This window comes from Gavia stellata, chromosome 32 (assembly GCF_030936135.1).
Source record: "Gavia stellata isolate bGavSte3 chromosome 32, bGavSte3.hap2, whole genome shotgun sequence".
Classification (NCBI taxonomy): Eukaryota; Metazoa; Chordata; class Aves; order Gaviiformes; family Gaviidae; genus Gavia; species Gavia stellata.
This window is the reverse complement of record NC_082625.1, coordinates 6419812-6438376: the sequence shown is the minus strand read 5'-3', so window position 1 is coordinate 6438376 and position 18565 is coordinate 6419812. Positions and strand designations below refer to the sequence as shown.

Here is an 18565-nt window from a genome sequence, read left to right as displayed (position 1 = left end):
ATAGCTCATGTGCCTAGAAGATTTTGCTAACTGAATGTCTACTCAGGGAGAAGGCTCCTAAAATTGAAAGCAACTGAAACTCTTCCAAATACACACTTTTCCACCAGAAATTACAATTTAGTCTAAATGGAAACTTTCCATAGGGATGTATTCATCTTGTTGAGGTTTCATTTTCAAAAATGGAAAATAAGAGTGTGACAATACTAACATTTTAATGGGATAGTTTAGGGGTTGGATAACTTTTCACCCTCTAATATATTGTATCTGATGTCATTTTCACAACTTATAGTAGAACATAAAATTTAAAGTCAACGTAAAAATTAATTACACCTAAATCAAAGAGTCTGTTTTACCTAGATTTTGCATGATGCCCAAGTTTTTTAGAACATCAGATCTTATGTCATTAGGAAAATCTTCTCAGAAACTTGCCAGGGTCTGACATCACTGCTAACTCAAAGGCTCAGAAAATGCAGAGGATGGATAAATCTACATGTATTTATGTCCGTAAACAACATACAGAAACCTGCAAACACTATCTTTAAAACATGTTTTCTACTCGGGCTTTAAGTATGCTTCCAAGGGGTCTGACACATTTTACACAAGTACTAGGGGAAACGGTTTCTGAGAAATGCAAAGAGGTGGAGAATGAAGGATGGTGTCATGAGAATACACTGCTGTGAAGAACCATGGTCCATCTCCCACACCTGACCTAAGCAAGGCAAAATATAAATAAATGCAGGAAATACGCATGAGAGAAAGGCAGAAGGGACTGAGCCTGCATTCCCTTGAAGGCTTTTGACATTCAGATCTGCAGGAAGCAATGCCGAAAGGCAGCCAGCCACCTATCTCTGTAGGGTGCTGGCCTTGAGAAGGATGTCGCCTAGCCCTGCCTAGCTGTACTTCACTGGGAGTGCAAGACCGTTCATTAGGATACCTGGTATAAGGGTTTGCCCAGGAATTATTTCACCCTGTCCATCAAGGATGATGCTTTCTTTTAAAGCCCCAAATGATACAGGAGAATCTCAGCTTTTAAAAGATTTATATAGCCTCCAGAGCAGAAGAACACAACAGGCCATCAGACTCAAAGAACAGGCCCAGCCTTTCATTGCTGCCAGCCTCATCAGGGCGGAAGCACCAACTCTGCTCTCAGCCCATGGAGCTGGCAATGCCGCAGCCTGGCTGGAGGCTGATAGATGGACTAGAGCCAAGGAGTGGAAGCCAGCTTGGACTGAGAGGGCTCCACACGTTTGCAGGCCTGGATAGAGTAGTTCCTGCCATCCTGTCATAGTTCTCACAGCAGTATGGTTGCTTTTAACCAACACCTCTCGGTTTTTAAGGCCTCTCCCATTCTCCAGAGATGATAATCATTCAGGTCAAGAACTCTCTTAAGTACATTTTCCTTTCAACGTTGCTGCATCACATCAAAGAACAGACTCTGCTAACACAGGTGACAGTAACACTTGTAGTGCAACCTCCCAGGCCAGCGCTGTTGCACTCTCCCCTCCTTGTCCAGTCAAGCAGACTCGTGTGGCAGCCATTCTCTCAGCTGCTCCATCCTTGGGAGGCCCAAGCGCCCTTGGAGATCTATCCCCTGCTGCTGTGCTAAGTCCACAGTCCTGTCCATCAAACCCTCTTCCTCATACACAGTCTTTAATTGAGGCTACATGCAGGTCCCTGCTCCTTGCACCCACATTTCAGTGCTTTGGGATGGGGATTTTTATTCTGGGTCTGTACAGTAATGAACCCAAAGGGGACTAGAGAAACTGAAGCAAGACTCTTAAGGGCCCCAGTTTGCAAATGGTTATAATCACATACCTGAATGCATAAATCCAGACTAGCCTCCCTCCTTCTGTGGTGCCCTCCAGCCTGGAATAAAGGTAATTTTAGCCATAATTACATAACCTGGAAAACTTGCTTATTTTCGGCTAAAATGATACTGATACTGGCTATGACTTGACTGCAGTGGTTGTTTGGGTTTTTTTTGCTCTGTCCTACAGCACTAAGAGCTTATATACCCTGCTGAAGATTCCCTTGACATACATTTGATTTATCATTTTACTCCTACAATATTTTCTAACACTGATGCAATGACTTTCCTGTCCCTCCCAGCTGTTCAAAGGACAGAGAGCCACAGAGGTTAAAGGTCAGAGCAGCCCTTTATTTAGCATCAATGCTGAGGAGTTTATGTACCATAACAATGCTGACCACTATTTCTAATAATGACCTGCAACCTTTGTGTAGACACAAAGGTTTCACTGGCTTTTGCTTCAAGTTCATTTGCCAGGTAGAAAAAAAAAAAAAAAGACAGAGTTATGAAGGAACAGATCAATTTTCAAAATTGAAAAATTTCACAGACCAAACTTCCTGCAATCTAACTTCCATCAGCTGTAAAGCACATGACTTTTTCTTTCTGGTTATGCTGGATCTGGAATCACTCATGCCCATGTATCAAATCTTCGCACAGAGACACACCCATGAATAGGAAGGGGGCAAGGGAGTTTGTCATCTATGACCTGGCACATATCAACGTAGGGATCAAAGACGACCACAATGGGGAGGGCACTATTCCCCTTCCTCTGTCCAAGAAGATAAATCCGTCCGTTCACAGTGCTGCAACCCATGAAGAACTTCTGTGTCAAGCATTCCTCATCCACCTGGGTCCATTCATCTGTCTCCACATCAAATCGAAAAGCTTCCCCTCCTATGGTGTACAGAGCACCATTCAGTGATGTGATGCAGAGGTCATACCTGGGAGGGAAGAAACCCTTGATCAGAATCAATAGAAAGACCTGGCCCCTGAAATATTCAGTGCAACTTTCCCATTTAAACAGAGAATCACAAAAGTGTTGGTGGGACAGGATTTCTTGATTTCTCCAGTCCAACCTCTTCTTGGATTAGGACCAACACTAGAACCTTTCTTTTCCTGCCAAGGCCCCAGAAGATTCTTACCTTGGAAGCGGGGATAATGAGATGACATCCCAGCTGTCGGTCTCTGTGTTCAGCCTTTGCACTCCATCATATACATGTCCATTTTCATCCAGGCCACAGACCACATAGATCCTGGTTCCCACACTGACCGCATCTCCTCTCTCCACAGGTTGAGCCATAGGACTCATGCTTTCCCACTCTGACTCCATCAAAGCCATGCGCTCCACTGCTGGGATTATCCCTTCATCTGTGTTTCCTCCAAGTACATACAGGTAGAGCCCTGCTCCTACCGCACAATGGCTATTGCGGGACTTCTTCATGGCAGGCCCTTCCAGCCAGCTATTGTCCAAGCAACTGTAGATAAGCACCCAATCCACACTATACCACACAAACTCATCCCGGAAATATCCTCCTGTCACAAAAAGGAAGCTCCCTGGAAAGACAGCAGAGAAAAGTATCAGTTACATGAAGGCTGAAAATCACTCCTGAGAGCTAGGATTCTGATTTCTCCCTGGGCTGTACCAATGAGGTGCAAGATGAGCAGAGAAAATTACTGCTCTTTGTATCCGTTTGCAGTATTTGATTCCTTGTCTGCACAGATATGCTGGGCCTACAGGATGCAGTAAGTCATTCCAAGTCTGCTCCCACTCTTGAACAGAATCATGGAAACACTGGTTGGAAAGAACCTCTGGGGATCTCATGTCCAAACTCCCACTTGAAATGGGACTATCACCAACACGAAATAAGGGAAGCCATGGTATTGAGCTGAATTGAAGGTCTCCAAGCATGATGATATCACAACATCTATGGGTAAGCTTAACTTAACGGCAGCTATAAATCAGAAGTCACCATCTATCAAAACCACCATGAAAGAGGCGGCCAAAAAAATATGCTGCTTAAAGTGAAGTCATTAGACTCACTCCAAATAAAGCTAATGTAAGGAGTTCAATAGTTTCTGCTATATGGTAAGAAATATTCAGCCTTGTCTAACATTCTCCCAGGACCATGGAAAGCAAAACCATTCTTTGAACAAATATGAACACAAGTATGAATGAGGTTTTAGCAGTTTTACAGGAGAAGCAGCTCAACTCCCTGCATTTGGGTCTCCAAGCCTCAACTTCTGTTTGCATTTGCTCACTCCCACTTCCCTCTAAGTTACCTACTGCTGCCACTGCATATTGGGTGAGGTTCCTGCGCTGCAGTGGAGAACAAGCCTTCCAGGTCCCTGTTTTAGGTTGAAAGAGAAATAATTCTTGCTGTTCCTTGTCATGTTTTCCTCCCAGGACATATAAGGTGTCATAGCTCCGACCAGCATAAGGACACAGTTCTGTATTTTGCCAGCTGGGTGGAGGACAGCTGTCTAACTTCTTTATTAATCTGGAAAAGGTATCTGTCTCTCCAGGGCGCTTGCTGCGTTTCACCAAGATGTCGAGGAAGGACAAACTCAGAAAAGTGACCCTCACTTTGCCCACCAAATCCAGAAAGTCTTCCTCTCGCGTTGCTGGATCCTCCATTATCCACCTCATAATACTGTCAAAAACCACATCTTCTCGTGAAACAAAGAGGTCATCGCTTTTTAGGAGCTGCATCAGCATTTCTTTGGGTAGTGCCTTAAATTCTTCCTGGTACATCACATCCTCCCAGTGAGTGAGAGCCACATTCATAGCAGACGCATACAGCTCTATAAAGGCAAATTGCTGCGAGTAGGTCATCAGGCCCAGGCAGTTGGAAACATGCAGCTCTCTCTCCAGAAATTTCTCACACAACAATTTCACCCTGTCAAACTGAAAAAAATCAGCTGCTTCCAGTAAGCTGGTCACATTTTCTTGACCTATAAGCACTTGGGCTGTGCGAGTGAACTCAAGTAGTGCCTGAAAAGGCACTGCATCAATCCCTCTGATCACTATATGGTATTCAGAGCTCTCTCTTGCCCCCCCAAAAAACATGGCTTCAAAGTAACGACTGTGTACTGAAAGGACCCTACGGCTGACCTTAAAGAGTCTCTCTCCAACCTCGAGAATTGTGTCTGCAATCATTTCTGTTTGAGGTCCCAGCTCCTCTGGTTCTTGTGCAGGCTCCATGCTTGCTGACTGCCAGGCAGTTAAAATTAACTCAGCCCTTATGCAGCCTTTACTCATGTGAGGTCTCTGGAAATATTATCCCCCTAGCTAGGATAAATACAAGATAAGCCAATCTTGTCCTAAAAATAGAGTATGTTTTCTACCATCCTGCTTTGCTCTTCAGTCTTTCCTGCTGCTTTCAGAGCACCAATAGCAGGAGAGCTGCATAACTGAAAAAAATGCAGATTTAATTGGCATCTTTCTTAGCCAGTTAAAACCACAGTGAATTAGGGGAGCTCTTAGCCAAGCAAAGAGCCTGGACTACGAGGAGAAACAACAAAAACCTTCCTAAGCACTGACTAAATATCAAGAAGTTGTAGAAGAACATTGAACCCATTTGGAAAAACGTACCCATTACAGCAATTTTAATTTCCAGAAATCAAAAACATAGGAAAGCTTGAGACTTCCCGGGAAAAACAAACACCGATTTCCCCAAAGCCACATCCTTCATCAGTTCAAGCTTAATATCAAATTCCAGACTGCTTGCAGTATTTAGTATATATTTAACTTCACACTTTAGTAAGAGATGGGAGAAAGGAATGAGCCCCCATTCAAACCCAGATGACTGTCACATATTCAGTCATCCTCAATCTCAATGCACTAAATAGATCTAGTACAAGCAACAGCTCACTGGAAAAATTCACTGTGTGGAATCAAAGTGTTTAGACCAAGCTATTATGTGGAGAGATTTGCATAGTGACCTTGAACTAGTGCCCCTTATCCTGAAGAGCCCATCCCAGCAAGACTCAGTCCCACTTCTCAATGGAGTTCAGCAAGCAGAGTAGTGCTATCTGGATCAAGAGCACCTTTTTTTGCCCCCCAGAGGTTCATTCCTGCATTTCTGGAAGAGGCTTCTGTAAAACTGCTGTTACAAATGGTTTTCTAAAGAGCCACATTTAGGAATTAATCCAATAGAAAAGCATATACACATTTAAAATTCAGCTATCATGTTCATATTCTTATTTTCAGGTACTTGACTCCCAAATATAACCCAGAAGTCTGCACTGCAGAAAAGGACAGCCATGTATCTTGCAGGGAAGACTGAGCAACCTATCAATTGAGCAGGAAACGCTGGAAACATGCCCCTCTCCAAAGTTTATGCACTTGACACATGACTTCAGGCAGACCTCTGTAGCCTCTGCATCTAGAGCCTGGAATCCACTCAAGAAAGCTTCAACAGGTCTGTTTCCGATGCTACGCTCAGAAAACAAGAGAGTGCAAAGATGGTGCAGCATGTTATTGGTACCAACAACCAGCAATCTCTCTCCCACCTAAAGAACAGTTCAGGACTCTACTCAGGCTGATGGCAAGCAAATTCTGCTCCACTCTAAATAAGGAGTCTCTTTTGACTTGTGCAGCTGCATGAAGAACAAGTTTTGTAGTGTTAGAAAAAAATTATGTTGGAAGGAGCATGACTGTACAGACAGCTCTGTGAAGCACTCAAAGAATGAACCCCTAGGAGATTAAAATCCAGAAGCACTCAAGTTTACACAGGCAATATGCCACACAAGACAACTGGTCCCTAGTTTCATAGCCTCCTGGAAAAGTCAGACACAGTGAACTAGAATTTCTTTACTTCAAGCTCCCATCCATTTCAGAGGAATGACCCAGGAAAGGCTATGAATGGGAATAAAGTGCTGTTGCTAAAATGAACAGCCAATACAACCTGTCCTTGGCATATTTTCTTGACAACCTCTAGGAACAAAACTGCTGCTGTCACCAAAACAATTTACTCTGCCACAGCCTTCTCATAAAGCGTCCTCAGAAAAGGCAGGTGGCAGAAGCAGGTTACATAAAGCCTACAGGCATATATCCTCTACTAGACAGTCTTTAAAATGCCTAACAGAAATGCACGAGTCGTCAGAAAAGGGACCAGATGCTCTCAGTCATTTCTCATCAATTTCCTGTCTTAGAGTGGAGCACGGCTTCTGATTTGGTCCCTCCTGATTTCGCTGTGTTTATGCACCTCCTGAACAAATTTTGTTTAGACTTACAACTACTGAAAATCGTAATGTCAGCTGTAGAGCACTTTTTCCAGACTAAAAACCAGACATTTAGGAACAGATTAATTTGTATTTATTCACTCAAAACTCCTCAAATCTTGCTATTTCTGCAGTATAAAAGAAATAAAAACGTTTACTTACAAATCAAGTTATAACAAGCAGAACCACAAGTGAATAGCTACAATATAAAAATATGCAGTATTTCCAGACACTGCCTACAATTGAACATCAGGATCTTAAATATTCTTCCCCTAAAATTCCAAGTATCAAATAGATACTTCCATAAGGTTCATGTCACTCAGCCAAGAATCATCCTAGAAGTTAGTCCAGTCCTTCTGTAGAAATGTGGGAGCCTTCTGATACACAGATCACAGCCCACAAGGTCTGGAACAAGTGCTAGAAAAGATCTTCTTAGCTACATAGCTTGTACAGGTGATGACAATGTACCATACAAGGAAAGTGACTTTCCTGCGTGCTCTGGAGCAAGCAGGCAAAAGAGATGGAACTCAACAGCAGGAAGACTACAACACAATGTTTCCCAGCTGAGTACTGACATCTAAGAGGAAGAAAAACATGTTCTAATGTATTTAGGCTTTAGATTAATTTAGATTAAATACATTTTTAATGTATTTAAAAATGTAAATAATATAGCCAATATTCAGGGCATTCTTTACTAATTTTATGTGGTTGTTTCAAAACTCACAAGATCAAGAGCGTCTCAGACAATTCCATGACAATATATTCTCTCCTGGGAGCTCTAAACAATGTAGTCACACATTTAATTGGGGCAGGAAAAAAAAAAAAAATCAGAACTTCCTTCTTACACACCATGCCCCATCCTCTCATCATTTATGAAAAGCCACAAAAGTAAAAGTTGATGGTTCTTTCACACTAACAAATACACATTCAAACTCCTCCCCCAAAACAGGAAGCTTCTCACACAATGATAGTTTTCTCCAATGATTTGCACCCCTGAAGTCTTCAGACACAATCCAAAGAAAGCATTAGCCATCTTGCTGCTGAATGAAAGGGTTTGGAATAGCTTCCATTCCATCCTGTGGACAAATAAGAACCACAGAAGTCCCTCTGCAGACCACAAGTCCCAGCTGACGTGTGTCTTCCGTTAATTTGTATTGATCATCTGGATCTGAAAAGCAAGAGATCCACAGTTACAATGGCAACATAAGGAAAAGAAACCAAATTCCATCAGCTTCAAAAGGCACAGACATAGGGGTTTTTTCCAGGCATCTCTGCATTGTTTTACTGAACACAAGGACTATAGCAGTGATGCAGCAGTCATATCTGATGTCTTCAGGACATTACTGATTTGCTAGGTTTCAAAGCAGCACATGCCACAGTAAGCAATAGAGCTTTGCTTTGTATGCAAGGCAGAACACATATCTTTTAAAGCATTCGACGGCCCTTTCATTCATCTAACCAAATACATGTGATTAAAAAAGCTCCTGATCCCATTTCAAATGCAATTATAGACAAACATTATGGGATCAATGCAAATCAGAAAAAGACCCTGACTTCAGAATGCACTGGTCCATTCCCAGACCAAGGCAACAAGGCTGTGGATGGGGACAGACAAACACTTAACACAGCAATAGCCAATTCTACCCTCCTTGAGATGTCAATATATACAATAAAAAACACACTACACTCATCTTTTAAAACTCCCCTCTAAGAGCAAAATTAAAGCTTCAGGTGCTTCCTTGTAAGCAGGCAAGAGAATACTTTTCAAAAACACTGTCCTATCATATGATAAATTTTGTTTCAGAGACGAGAATGGGAAATGGAAGTATTTATCCTTGGATGGGAAAAAGAAACAAATAATAAGAAAAAAACCCCTACAGCTCTATTAGCTCTAAGAAGCTATAGAAGGCTTTAGTTCCACAGAAATGCAAAGACTGCATTTACAGTAGAGTTTAAGACAGTAAGATACTACTGCTTGCTGAGATGCTTTTCCTGCTTTAACCAAATTGGCAACCCTCCAGCAGTATAAACAAAGGAAAAGGCAACTGCCTTATCTGAAGGGAGACACACTACTCTATTCAAGCTTTAGAGGACAAGAGCACCAAATGAGTTATAGAGCAGCTCAAGCAAGGACTACCAAGAATGTTCTACCACAGGGAATGCGCTTAATCAACTTCTGTTATCTTACCCCTTCCTTTACAACTTAGTTATGACGAACACGTCTCAGTTTGAACTATATCAACCTGCAGTTTCTGGCTATTCACTCAGAGAGCTGTAAGATTTCTGTTAAGAAAATTATTCTTGGGCAGGGGAAAAAAAAAAAAAAAAGCAGCTTTACACAGATAGCATATTACTTACCTCGCATATATTCAATGGTACCATCAAGCACAAGGTTCAGAAGAGGGTCAAATCCTTTCAAGACGCCACTTGCTATTGAAGACCACACAAAACAATTATTAGAGACCAAAACCAGGTATACAGCAACACAAGACTGTGTTAAGGACACATTCAGTTCTCCAGCTCTGTTCCTTCCTTCAAGCAAGGCTATCAAGCAAGTGAGACCACCAGTGTTCACGTTCCTTGAACACCTCCAGTGATGGTGACTCCACCACTTCCCTGGACAGCCTCTTCCAGTGCTTCACCACTCTCTCAGTAAAGAAATTTTTCTAATATCCAGCCTAAACCTCCCCTGGTGCAACTTGAGCCATTTCCCCTTGTCCTGTCACTAGTCACTTGGGAGAAGAGACCAGCACCTACCTCTCTGCAACCTCCTTTCAGGTAGTTGTAGAGAGCAATGAGGTCTCCCCTCAGCCTCCTCTTCTCCAGACTAAACAACCCCAGTTCCCGCAGGCTGCTCCTCATAAATCTTGTTCTCCAGACCCCTCACCAGCTTCGTCGCCCTTCTCTGGACACGCTCCAGCACCTCAATGTCTTTCTTGTAGTGAGGGGCCCAAAACTGAACACAGTATTCAAGGTACAGCCTCACCAGCGCCAAGTACAGGGGCATGATCACCTCCCTACTCCTGCTGGCCACATTATTTGTGATACAGGCCAGGATGCTGTTGGCCTTCTTGGCCACCTGGGCACACTGTTGGCTCATATTCAGCCGGCTGTCAACCAACATGCCCAGGTCCTTTTCTGTGGGGGAGCTTTCCAGCCACTCTTCCCCAAGCCTGTAGCGTTGCATGGGGTTGTTGTGACCCACATGCAGGACCTGGCACTCAGCCTTGTTGAACCTCATCCAATTGGCCTGGAAGAGACCCTTACAATCCCAGGTGTTATCTGAAGAAGGTTGGACTTGATGATCTTAAAGGTCTTTTCCAACCTAAATGGTTCTATGATAAGATCATAAAGGAACTTGGAGTGAGTTTTTTGAGGAGAAAATCTAAACCAATAGACTCAATGGAATTGTCAACTGCCCAGAAACTAAAAAATCAAAACCAAACACCCACACTTATCAGTAAGGAGTCCAAGTAACTTCCAAAACCTCCTAAGCAGCAGGTCCTATGGGAGTTTTAAAAGAGATTTTCAAAAGCAAACTGAGTTTGCTTTAGCAAACGCTTCTGCCGAGCATCCCCCACATAGCATGCTGTTAACTTTCAGACAAACAAGCGGTCTGCAAGCCGCACTATCAGCGGCACCAGGATGGAGAGCTGTAGATACAGCAGGGGAGCAAGCAAGCGGGGGGGGGGGGGGGAGGCGAACAATGATGTAAGAACCTCGCAAGTGATGAAAAGCCATGGTGGAATACATTGAAACAACCTATGAACTCTAGGCACATTTATTTAGCATGTTAAGAGATGAAAGGAATGACAGATCTACTCATCGTAACACCCATAAATGTTTCTTTGCTGCTTTAAGTGCACCCCTGCAATGTGAAAAAACAGCCAAAAGACACGAGACCGTTGAAGACAACTAATAAAAGAAGATGAAAGAAAAGTGCACGGATGAAACATAGAGATAAAATTGCAGCCAGGGGATTAATGGGAAAGTTAAAGGAAATACGCTTCACACCGGTAACAGCAAACAGTAACAAATGAAAGCACTCGCTACTCATCGGATTTCCGTGAAAGAAAGCTGCATGACCACACAGGAGACAAAAGCCGACAAGCAAAGGGCGAGAAACAACGCCAAAATGCAAAGCAAGTTTCATGCTGCAGAGGCACATGCCTCATCCCCGGGCCGGGCCCGAGCGCTGGCTCACCTTCTCTCCCGCCTTGGAATTTCACTCGGATTGTTTTGTCGATGTATTTGGAAAGGTCCAAAATACTCTCCTTCTTCTTCTTCTCCTTATCCTAGAGGAGCAAAGGCACCCTGCATTAAAAAAAACCCTCCCCCGCGGTTACATACGTATTCCGTAACACTTCTTTTTATAACGCTGCTTGTAATAGTGCTTCGGAAGCCGCCCCAAGGTAGAGCTCCACGCGAAAGAAGAGCAAGAGGACAGGGATGACTGGCGCAGCAGCGGGCCGGCATCGCGGGACGGGTGGGCCTGCGCAGCACTGCCACAACACCCGCGGCCATAAAATCGCCGGGGCCGGGCTGGGCCCACCCCTTGGCGGCCACGGTCAGCGGGAGACGGTCCGAGCCCCCGAGCGCCTCCTCACACGAGGCCGCGAGCCCACAGAAACCCCGCTCCTCACCGCCATCTTGCTCGCGCCACCGCCACCTCCGCCGACGCTCGCCATTTCATTCGCCGCTGCCAGAAGTGACGTTGTACCTCGGCGAAGCCCATTAGCGGCTCACGAGCGCGGGGTGGGACTTCCGGGGCGGGTTGCTGGGTTACCCGGTGCGGAAGGGCCCGACCCGGCCCGGTCGGAAACAAAGCGAGCGGCGAAGCAGTGGGCCCGGTATGGCGGTGCGGTGGGCCCGGCTCCGCGTCTGGCTGCTCCTGCATTTTCTGCCGCAGGTAAGCGGCTGCGCCGGCCCTGGGAGCTCCTTGGGCCGTACACCTGGTGGGGAGAAGCCCTGCTGGGATGGGGGGCAGCAACCGGGCGGAGAGCGATCCCGGGCAAAGCCGGGCGCCGGCCCGACCCCAGTCCCAGGGCCCTGGCGGGGCCTGGGGTGCTGGTGGCCTCGCTGGGTCGGACGGTGTTTCTCGGCCTGAGTCGCCTATCGTAGCTAGTAACGGCGCAGAGCAGAGCCTGGGCTGCCGGGCAGCAGCGGGAGAGTGCCGCAGCCCTCCGTAGCGGGCGGGGGAGGGTGTTAATGACCGACCTGCGGCCCGCCTTTCCTGGAGGAAAGAAGGCAGCACCGTTCGTACCCCAGGCTGCGCCCCCACGTCTGCGTTGCGTGTCCTCAGCGATTTAGCAGTATTTATATATACGTGTATTTGGCTTTGTTCGGTTTTTTTTTTTTTTTTTGTTCCGCTTTCCGTGGTTAACAGCATATTCCTCATAGATTGTAAAACATCGGGGCCCTGTCGGGCCAGCAGCCTTCCCCAGGCAGCCCTTCGGGAAGGGTGCACAGGCCAGCGGTTAGGGTTGGGGCTGGGATCCTCGCAGCAGGGACGGCTCTTGCCTTTGGGTTCATCCCGACTGACAAACCCCCTCTGAGAAAACAGCCAGCAGAAAAGAAAGGGGATTTCAGCTGAACCTGACCCCATAGCCTATCTTGAGTCTTGCATTCTCGTTACTTACAATACTAAGAAGTTTTGTGGGATAGTTTTTTAAGTGTGTGACAAACTAGGCATGTAATCCTGATACAGGAGAGAATGGATTTTTAGCCATTGCATTGCATGGTACATAGCTTTTGTATTTTAAGTTCAGGTGTTTTGTGTTCTGAAAATGTTGAAGTGTCATTTAAAGTTCTGAACTGTATATTTGGAAGGTAGTATGTCTTCTTGAGTGTTATTGGTGTAATGTCTTAACACAACAGTCTCATTTTCCGCTCTTCTGTACCTGTCTCCTTACTGATTCCTTGCCAGTAGTCTTTAGTTACAGAACGGTCTGGTTGCCAGTTAACTTCTTTTTCCTTTCTTCTGTTTTCTTTCTGCATCATCCCCTTTTTCTTTTCCTGCATCATCCCTTCCTTATTCCCTATGTGTCCTGTGCGTTTTGGCATCTCCTAATGCTTCAAGCGGACTGGTACTGCTAGTATAGGCCCCACAAATTAATAAGATATAAGAGTGGGTCAAGGACTGTCATGGAGTCAGTTTGAACCATCAGTTTGGAAAAGGTGAGCACATCACAGTGCGGAAGGACAGCAGGTGCGACAGTCCACTGGTGGATACTTGGAGATGTTGGCTTCAGCTCCATGCATTGCAGCATGCTTCCTTTCTGTAAGCAAGTCATTAGTATGTTTGTGCAGTGGAACAGTGGTAACATGCTTGAGTAAGCTCTGAACAGGCTGGCCAGAGTGCTGAAACAGTCCTGGTGCAGCAGCAAAAAGCTAATTTACTGTATGCTGCTAGTATGTTTCTGTTAGCCAAGCTGGCTCATTTAAAATTTGGTTTAATACCTTGTATTTTGCAATACTTCTACATCTCTTGTACTTGCACTTGTGAGTATGGTTTCAGGTAGTACATCATGCTCAGCTTGAGGCAGAGAGGAGTGCTCTGATGCACTTGTACTACTGTGATACATCAGTGACTGATGGACGGAGTTATTCTGGGGGACAAGGCTGACGACTCCCACAGTGAGGTGTTGTGTGCATTTGCTGTGCACCAGCTGTACTCATTATCAATGGCTTACTCTTTGTTGGGCATATTTGGAATATATCTTTGTCTCCTTCCTTGAGACAGGATAATAGGATTATTTATTTTTTTTCCCCTGGGGCAGGGGGAGGTAGTGTCCACATTTGCTTCTAAACTCTGATTTATATAGGGAGAAGGAACAGCTTGGCTAGTGAAGCACGGCTCTCCCAAATCAGGGTCCTCATCTGGGAACACCCAAAGAGGGGTGCGATCTTATAGATCCAAGTACAATCTGCACTTAGATCTTGCTTTGGCGTCTGAGTCCTCACTTTTCATTTAACTTCCCTCTCATTCTAACCATTCCTTCATGGCATTGCTACCTCTCAGTTGTCCTGTAACAACAGCAGATATACATGAGCCTTTGACTAATGAAGAATATAGTAACATGATATGCAGTGAGCGTGTTGGATCTAGCTGGTCTTCACTATACTAGCTTTCAGCAGAATACTGAATTGAGGTGATGGTTTCTGTATTTAAAATCGGAGCACTCTATAATGTAGGTCTGAAGACTTGAAAAGACTGTCTGAAATTCTAGATTAAGATAGTTGTTGACAATTTAGTCTTATGGAATTGTTGCATTGTGAATATGAAGCTGTCTCCACTGTACAGTGCTTGTTGAAGGAGTGTTTTCTTTGTATACAAATTTGCTGTTTGTTATTGGTGGTCTCCAAATTGGTCAGTGCAGTTCATGGGAAAGAACGCACCCCAGCTCTTGGGAACTCCACTATGTGTCTTGCGTGATATGTACTGTAAGAGTAGGCATAGTTCATTCATTCCTTCTTCAAGGAACACAGCTCCTAGTGTCTGTTAAATCTCTCTGAGATTCAGTTGACCAAAATAGCTGATAGAGCTAATGAAAGTGGAAAAAGTGTATGGGGTATCGAGGTGAGTTTGGGGACAGAGGCAGGGAGGAACAAATAAGAATGAGCCACTGGGTTGGCTCAGTCGCTCACATTGCAGTTTCTTGAAATATGAGTGAGCTGAATTCCTCCTCTCCACCTTCTTCCATCATTTAACTTGCAAGCTCCAGTGCTTGTCTCTGATCTGCATTAATTCATCAACATGACAAAAAAAAACTTAACTCAGCAAAAAACAGGGGAGTGTTCTGCTCTTTTAGTGCATTGAATAAACCATGGAAGGGTCTGATGAGGTTCAGAGCAAACAAACATGCTTGTCTAATGCCACAAACAATTAGATTGGTGCAGTTGCCTGTTAAGTTGTGCCCTCAGACTTCACGCCTCTGTTGTGTGAAAACCTTTTCCTTGTTTTGCAGCTTTATATAAAACAATTTGCTTTGTGTTAATTATACAGCAATCTTCATAAAGCTACGTATGTTTCTAGCAGATTTCTAGCTTTGCAGAGGTCTTGCTTGTGACATGGCACAGTTATTGAATGTGGCTGCCTGATTGGTAACAATGTTTAAATACAAATAGTCTCCCCTTAGTCATATAGGGAAAACAGGTAATTCTCTACTTAACTGGGAGAAGTTACTTCTGCTATTTGAGGCTAGGAAGCCCAGTCCTACGGAAGCCTGTTGTAGTGCTTTCTAAATCATATGTACTGTAAGAAGCAAGTATCATAAAACACCTTATTGACACAACAGCTGTTGTTTTTCTGTCAGTATTTGAAAAAGGCTGGGCTTGATATCCAAACACTTGGAAAAGAGCCCGTGAGGGTTGTAGGAACATTGTATAGAATCTGCACAGGAGACTACATTTTCTTATGAATTAGTCTAGGATATGGAGTGATCTCTAGGAATTAAGAACCGTCATAAATGTTGCCACCATTCCAGTGCATCAGTTGCACTGCTTTGAACTTACTTTCGTTGCCTGCTACCTGGTGACATAAATAAAACCAAAACTGGAAGCATCAAAGCCCTGTGGTACTAAAACAAGAAACCGATGCCTATGGCTCTGCTTACGTGAGAGGATAAGAACGAACTTGTGGCTGTTAACAAACTTCAGAACTATGCTTTGGTGCTAAATGATAATTGCTTTGTAAAAATGTCTGTTAATACACATTCTCCATGGACTTTCTAAAACTCTGTACATCGTCTTCTGCTTTTAGCCCTGCTCATATTCCCTTTAATTCCTCTCATCCTTGATTTTCACTTGGCTTTTGGTACACAAAACCGCATAGCTTCTAAAATGTTTTAAGTACTTCACATTAGGAACCTTTTTCTCCCTTAATATTTCTTTGAAGAACATCCATTAAGTTGCTCAGAAAGCATGATTGTGTATTACTGTCTTCAGTGTGCCATTTGGGGATTATTACTGAGTTCCAGTAATGGTTATCTAAATGGAAATGTAGCAACACACCCTATACTTATTCTCTTCTTTTAAAGATGTGTAGCTTATATCTTATAAATGTAAAACTTTTAACTGTACAGGTTGATTGTTTCTCAAATGCATAAAGCTGTTCAATTACAGGTAGCTAGCTCCTGCAAAACTGCCTGAAGCTTTTGGAGGCAGTCGTACATGTAATACTCAAAAGTGAGCTATTCAATACTTTTTTTTTAAGCCCAGTCAGATTCTGTAACAATAAGCAAGAGACACTTTTGTTCTGGTCTTTTGTCTGCGTCTGTATTTGGGTCTCTGTGGCTTGTTACTCTTGAAAGTAAAATTCAGGATGATAATAATAACAATAATGGGTTATTTTTCAATACTTCTTCCTTTTGTTGAAGTGCTATGGTTGGATTGATTGGTCCACCATGGCAAATAGTTGGAGTTTTTTGCTAAACACATTTTTTTCCTCATTGCATATGCACAATAGTCTCTCCCTTCCTCCATAAATAGCTGTATCTTGTAAACTTGCACTTTGCTCAAGTAGCTTTAATCTGCACTGAAATAAGCAGTGTAACCTACCATGCTCAGCACACTTCAGGACAAATGTAATAGATTTTGGAGCATTTAATGAATACTAATGGTATAAAAAAAGGAAAAAGTTGCTACGTGAGCTATTGAGGACCAATTATGTACAAAAAAGCTAAATATAGAAATCTTTGTCCTGTGTATTTTTAGGATGATGTTTCTTTACTGCTTTGCTGACATCTTACAGCAAAATGGTATCATTTACCCTCCAGGCAGCATGGACATCATTTATGTTTAAAGGGTGATCTTTTTGAGGTGTTCCAAAAAGCATCTTTTTACCTTGAGTGTCTCCTAGGGGTGCAGGGTAACTTCTGTGTAGTGGGGCTTGAAATAAAGAGGGGAAAATGAGAATGATGGATTCTTGTAATGGATTTTTTGAACAAACAAATTAAGACACAACTTTCTTTGCTGCTGCCTCCAGTCACCTTTAGCATCTTGTTTCTCATCTGCTACCTGGAGAAACAAATGTGTAAGATGTATTTGTAAGAGTCTAACTGTATAATTATCAAATCATTAGTCTGTTTATCTTATGAATGTTAAACTAGATGTTGACAGATCAGTCTGTCACAACTTTCTGTCTAATTCAGTAGCAGTGATGGTTAGGGATGTTACATTGTGTTTCTCTCCAGAACAAGGTTTCATCAGTTCTGGTAGGCACAAAGTGATTTGCTTGGAGAAAACTAAATCTGAGCAATAGAGCAATTAAACATGTATTCAGTCAACAACTTCATTTTTGTTTAAGAGTGCTGGACAGGAGAAAGAGACAATGAAGAATAAGAAGGGAGGAGTTGGGTCGGTGGGTAGAGGACAGTAGGCCATGAAGGCGGACGGTAGAAAGGTAAGATAGTTAGCTAGGGAGGTTTTTTGTTTGTTTTGGGAGGTTTTTTACAGTGGGTTTTTCTTCTGAACCTGCTGCTGCTGTTGGTGGTGAACTGATGTTCTCCACTCATCCTGTGTCCTGGGGTCACTAATGAATGGGCAGTGTTCTACCAGAAACAAAATGTGTGACTAGTTAAGGTGAGAGCCAGGTCAGTTATTGTACGTGTTTCAGACAGATATATTTTTTTAAAGAAATTTCAAAGTGCTAAGTGCCAGTAAGAATTATTGTGAGTTCTGAGTTAAAATGCCAGTAAAATGGAGAAACTTCCCCTTACAATAGGAAGCAGATGCTCTTGGAACACAGAAATGATAATAGGAGGAATCCAGTTACATTAACAACGTTTGGCATTCCTAAGGACTGGATTCCCAAATCACTGGGCTAAAAGAGTATTTTGAGAATGCTACGTTTAATATGTGGCCAATTTTTTCCTGACTATCTAATAGCTCTTATGAAGCTACGTACAGATAGGATTTTCATTTGCTCTCGGCATCGTCTTTTTATAGTCTATTACCAGACAGCACTACTTAAACATTGAAGTTGCTCTGCAAGAGGACTGTGAGGCTCTGAAGCAGTAGTTAAAGATCAGCAAGACTGTCCTCCTTCAAAAAAGCATTGATCTGGATTTGTATAATTGAATTTAAAAAGCAAAAAACAAACAACAAAAAAAAAGGAAACCAAAGAACAACCCTCAAAAGTTAGTTTTTGTCCCGCTTTCTAAGCATTCCTTTTTTATCTGAATGGTTTTTTTTATCCAAAGCATTTAAAGCTTCCTGCAGCAACTGTGCAATGGTCAGGTCTTAATCATAAATTGAATTCTTAATATGGTGCTGTTCAAACCTGACCAGATGAGTCGCAGAATGCATGTGAGCAGGCTTAGTACCAAGGAGCTGATATTCAGTATTTTGCATGAAGGAAGAGTTCTTAAACTTTTACAATTAGTGGACATGGTGCCTGACACTACTTAGACTGCAAGACCAGTTACACTAGACTTTGTGTTTCTGAGGGTGGGGAGGATTTACAGCTATTTTGGTTCAGTTAATATGAGAATGAAGTCAACACTAATTAAAGTCAAATAAAACCACCGCTAGCGG

The 18565-nt window shown here is 43.3% G+C and overlaps 3 protein-coding genes across 3 annotated transcripts in view; 1 reads left to right on the top strand and 2 right to left on the bottom strand.

The window, feature by feature from the left end:
* Positions 1-2143: 2143 nt before the first annotated feature.
* LOC104262556 (kelch-like protein 24) lies at positions 2144-5034 on the bottom strand. Its single transcript, XM_009818955.2, has 3 exons — positions 4088-5034; positions 2950-3361; positions 2144-2748 (listed from the first exon to the last, which is right to left on the bottom strand). The coding sequence occupies exons 1-3, from the start codon at positions 5007-5009 to the stop codon at positions 2436-2438; spliced, it is 1647 nt and encodes a 548-aa protein (XP_009817257.2). The 5' UTR covers positions 5010-5034; the 3' UTR covers positions 2144-2435.
* Positions 5035-7111: 2077 nt separating this feature from the next.
* Positions 7112-11718, bottom strand: LSM7 (LSM7 homolog, U6 small nuclear RNA and mRNA degradation associated). Its single transcript, XM_059831880.1, has 4 exons — positions 11674-11718; positions 11235-11325; positions 9389-9460; positions 7112-8198 (listed from the first exon to the last, which is right to left on the bottom strand). The coding sequence occupies exons 1-4, from the start codon at positions 11716-11718 to the stop codon at positions 8056-8058; spliced, it is 351 nt and encodes a 116-aa protein (XP_059687863.1). The 3' UTR covers positions 7112-8055.
* A 164-nt stretch (positions 11719-11882) lies between these two features.
* Positions 11883-18565, top strand: part of SPPL2B (signal peptide peptidase like 2B) — a 28698-nt gene continuing 22015 nt past the window's right edge. The window contains exon 1 of the mRNA XM_059831698.1: positions 11883-11939. Coding sequence (XP_059687681.1) covers positions 11883-11939 — 57 coding nt within the window. The remainder of the gene's footprint in view (positions 11940-18565) is intronic.

Coding starts and splice junctions, on each gene's coding strand:
- LOC104262556 (XM_009818955.2), bottom strand. CDS start 5,009: ATGGAGCCTGCACAAGAACCAGAGGAGCTGGGACCTCAAACAGAAATG. Junction 3,362..4,087: donor ATATGCAGTGGCAGCAGTAG/GTAACTTAGAGG, acceptor CTGTCTTTCCAG/GGAGCTTCCTTTTTGTGACA. Junction 2,749..2,949: donor TCATTATCCCCGCTTCCAAG/GTAAGAATCTTC, acceptor CTTCCCTCCCAG/GTATGACCTCTGCATCACAT.
- LSM7 (XM_059831880.1), bottom strand. CDS start 11,718: ATGGCGAGCGTCGGCGGAGGTGGCGGTGGCGCGAGCAAGATGGCG. Junction 9,461..11,234: donor ATTCCAAGGCGGGAGAGAAG/GTGAGCCAGCGC, acceptor GGTCTTCAATAG/CAAGTGGCGTCTTGAAAGGA. Junction 8,199..9,388: donor TACCATTGAATATATGCGAG/GTAAGTAATATG, acceptor CTTGCTTTTCAG/ATCCAGATGATCAATACAAA.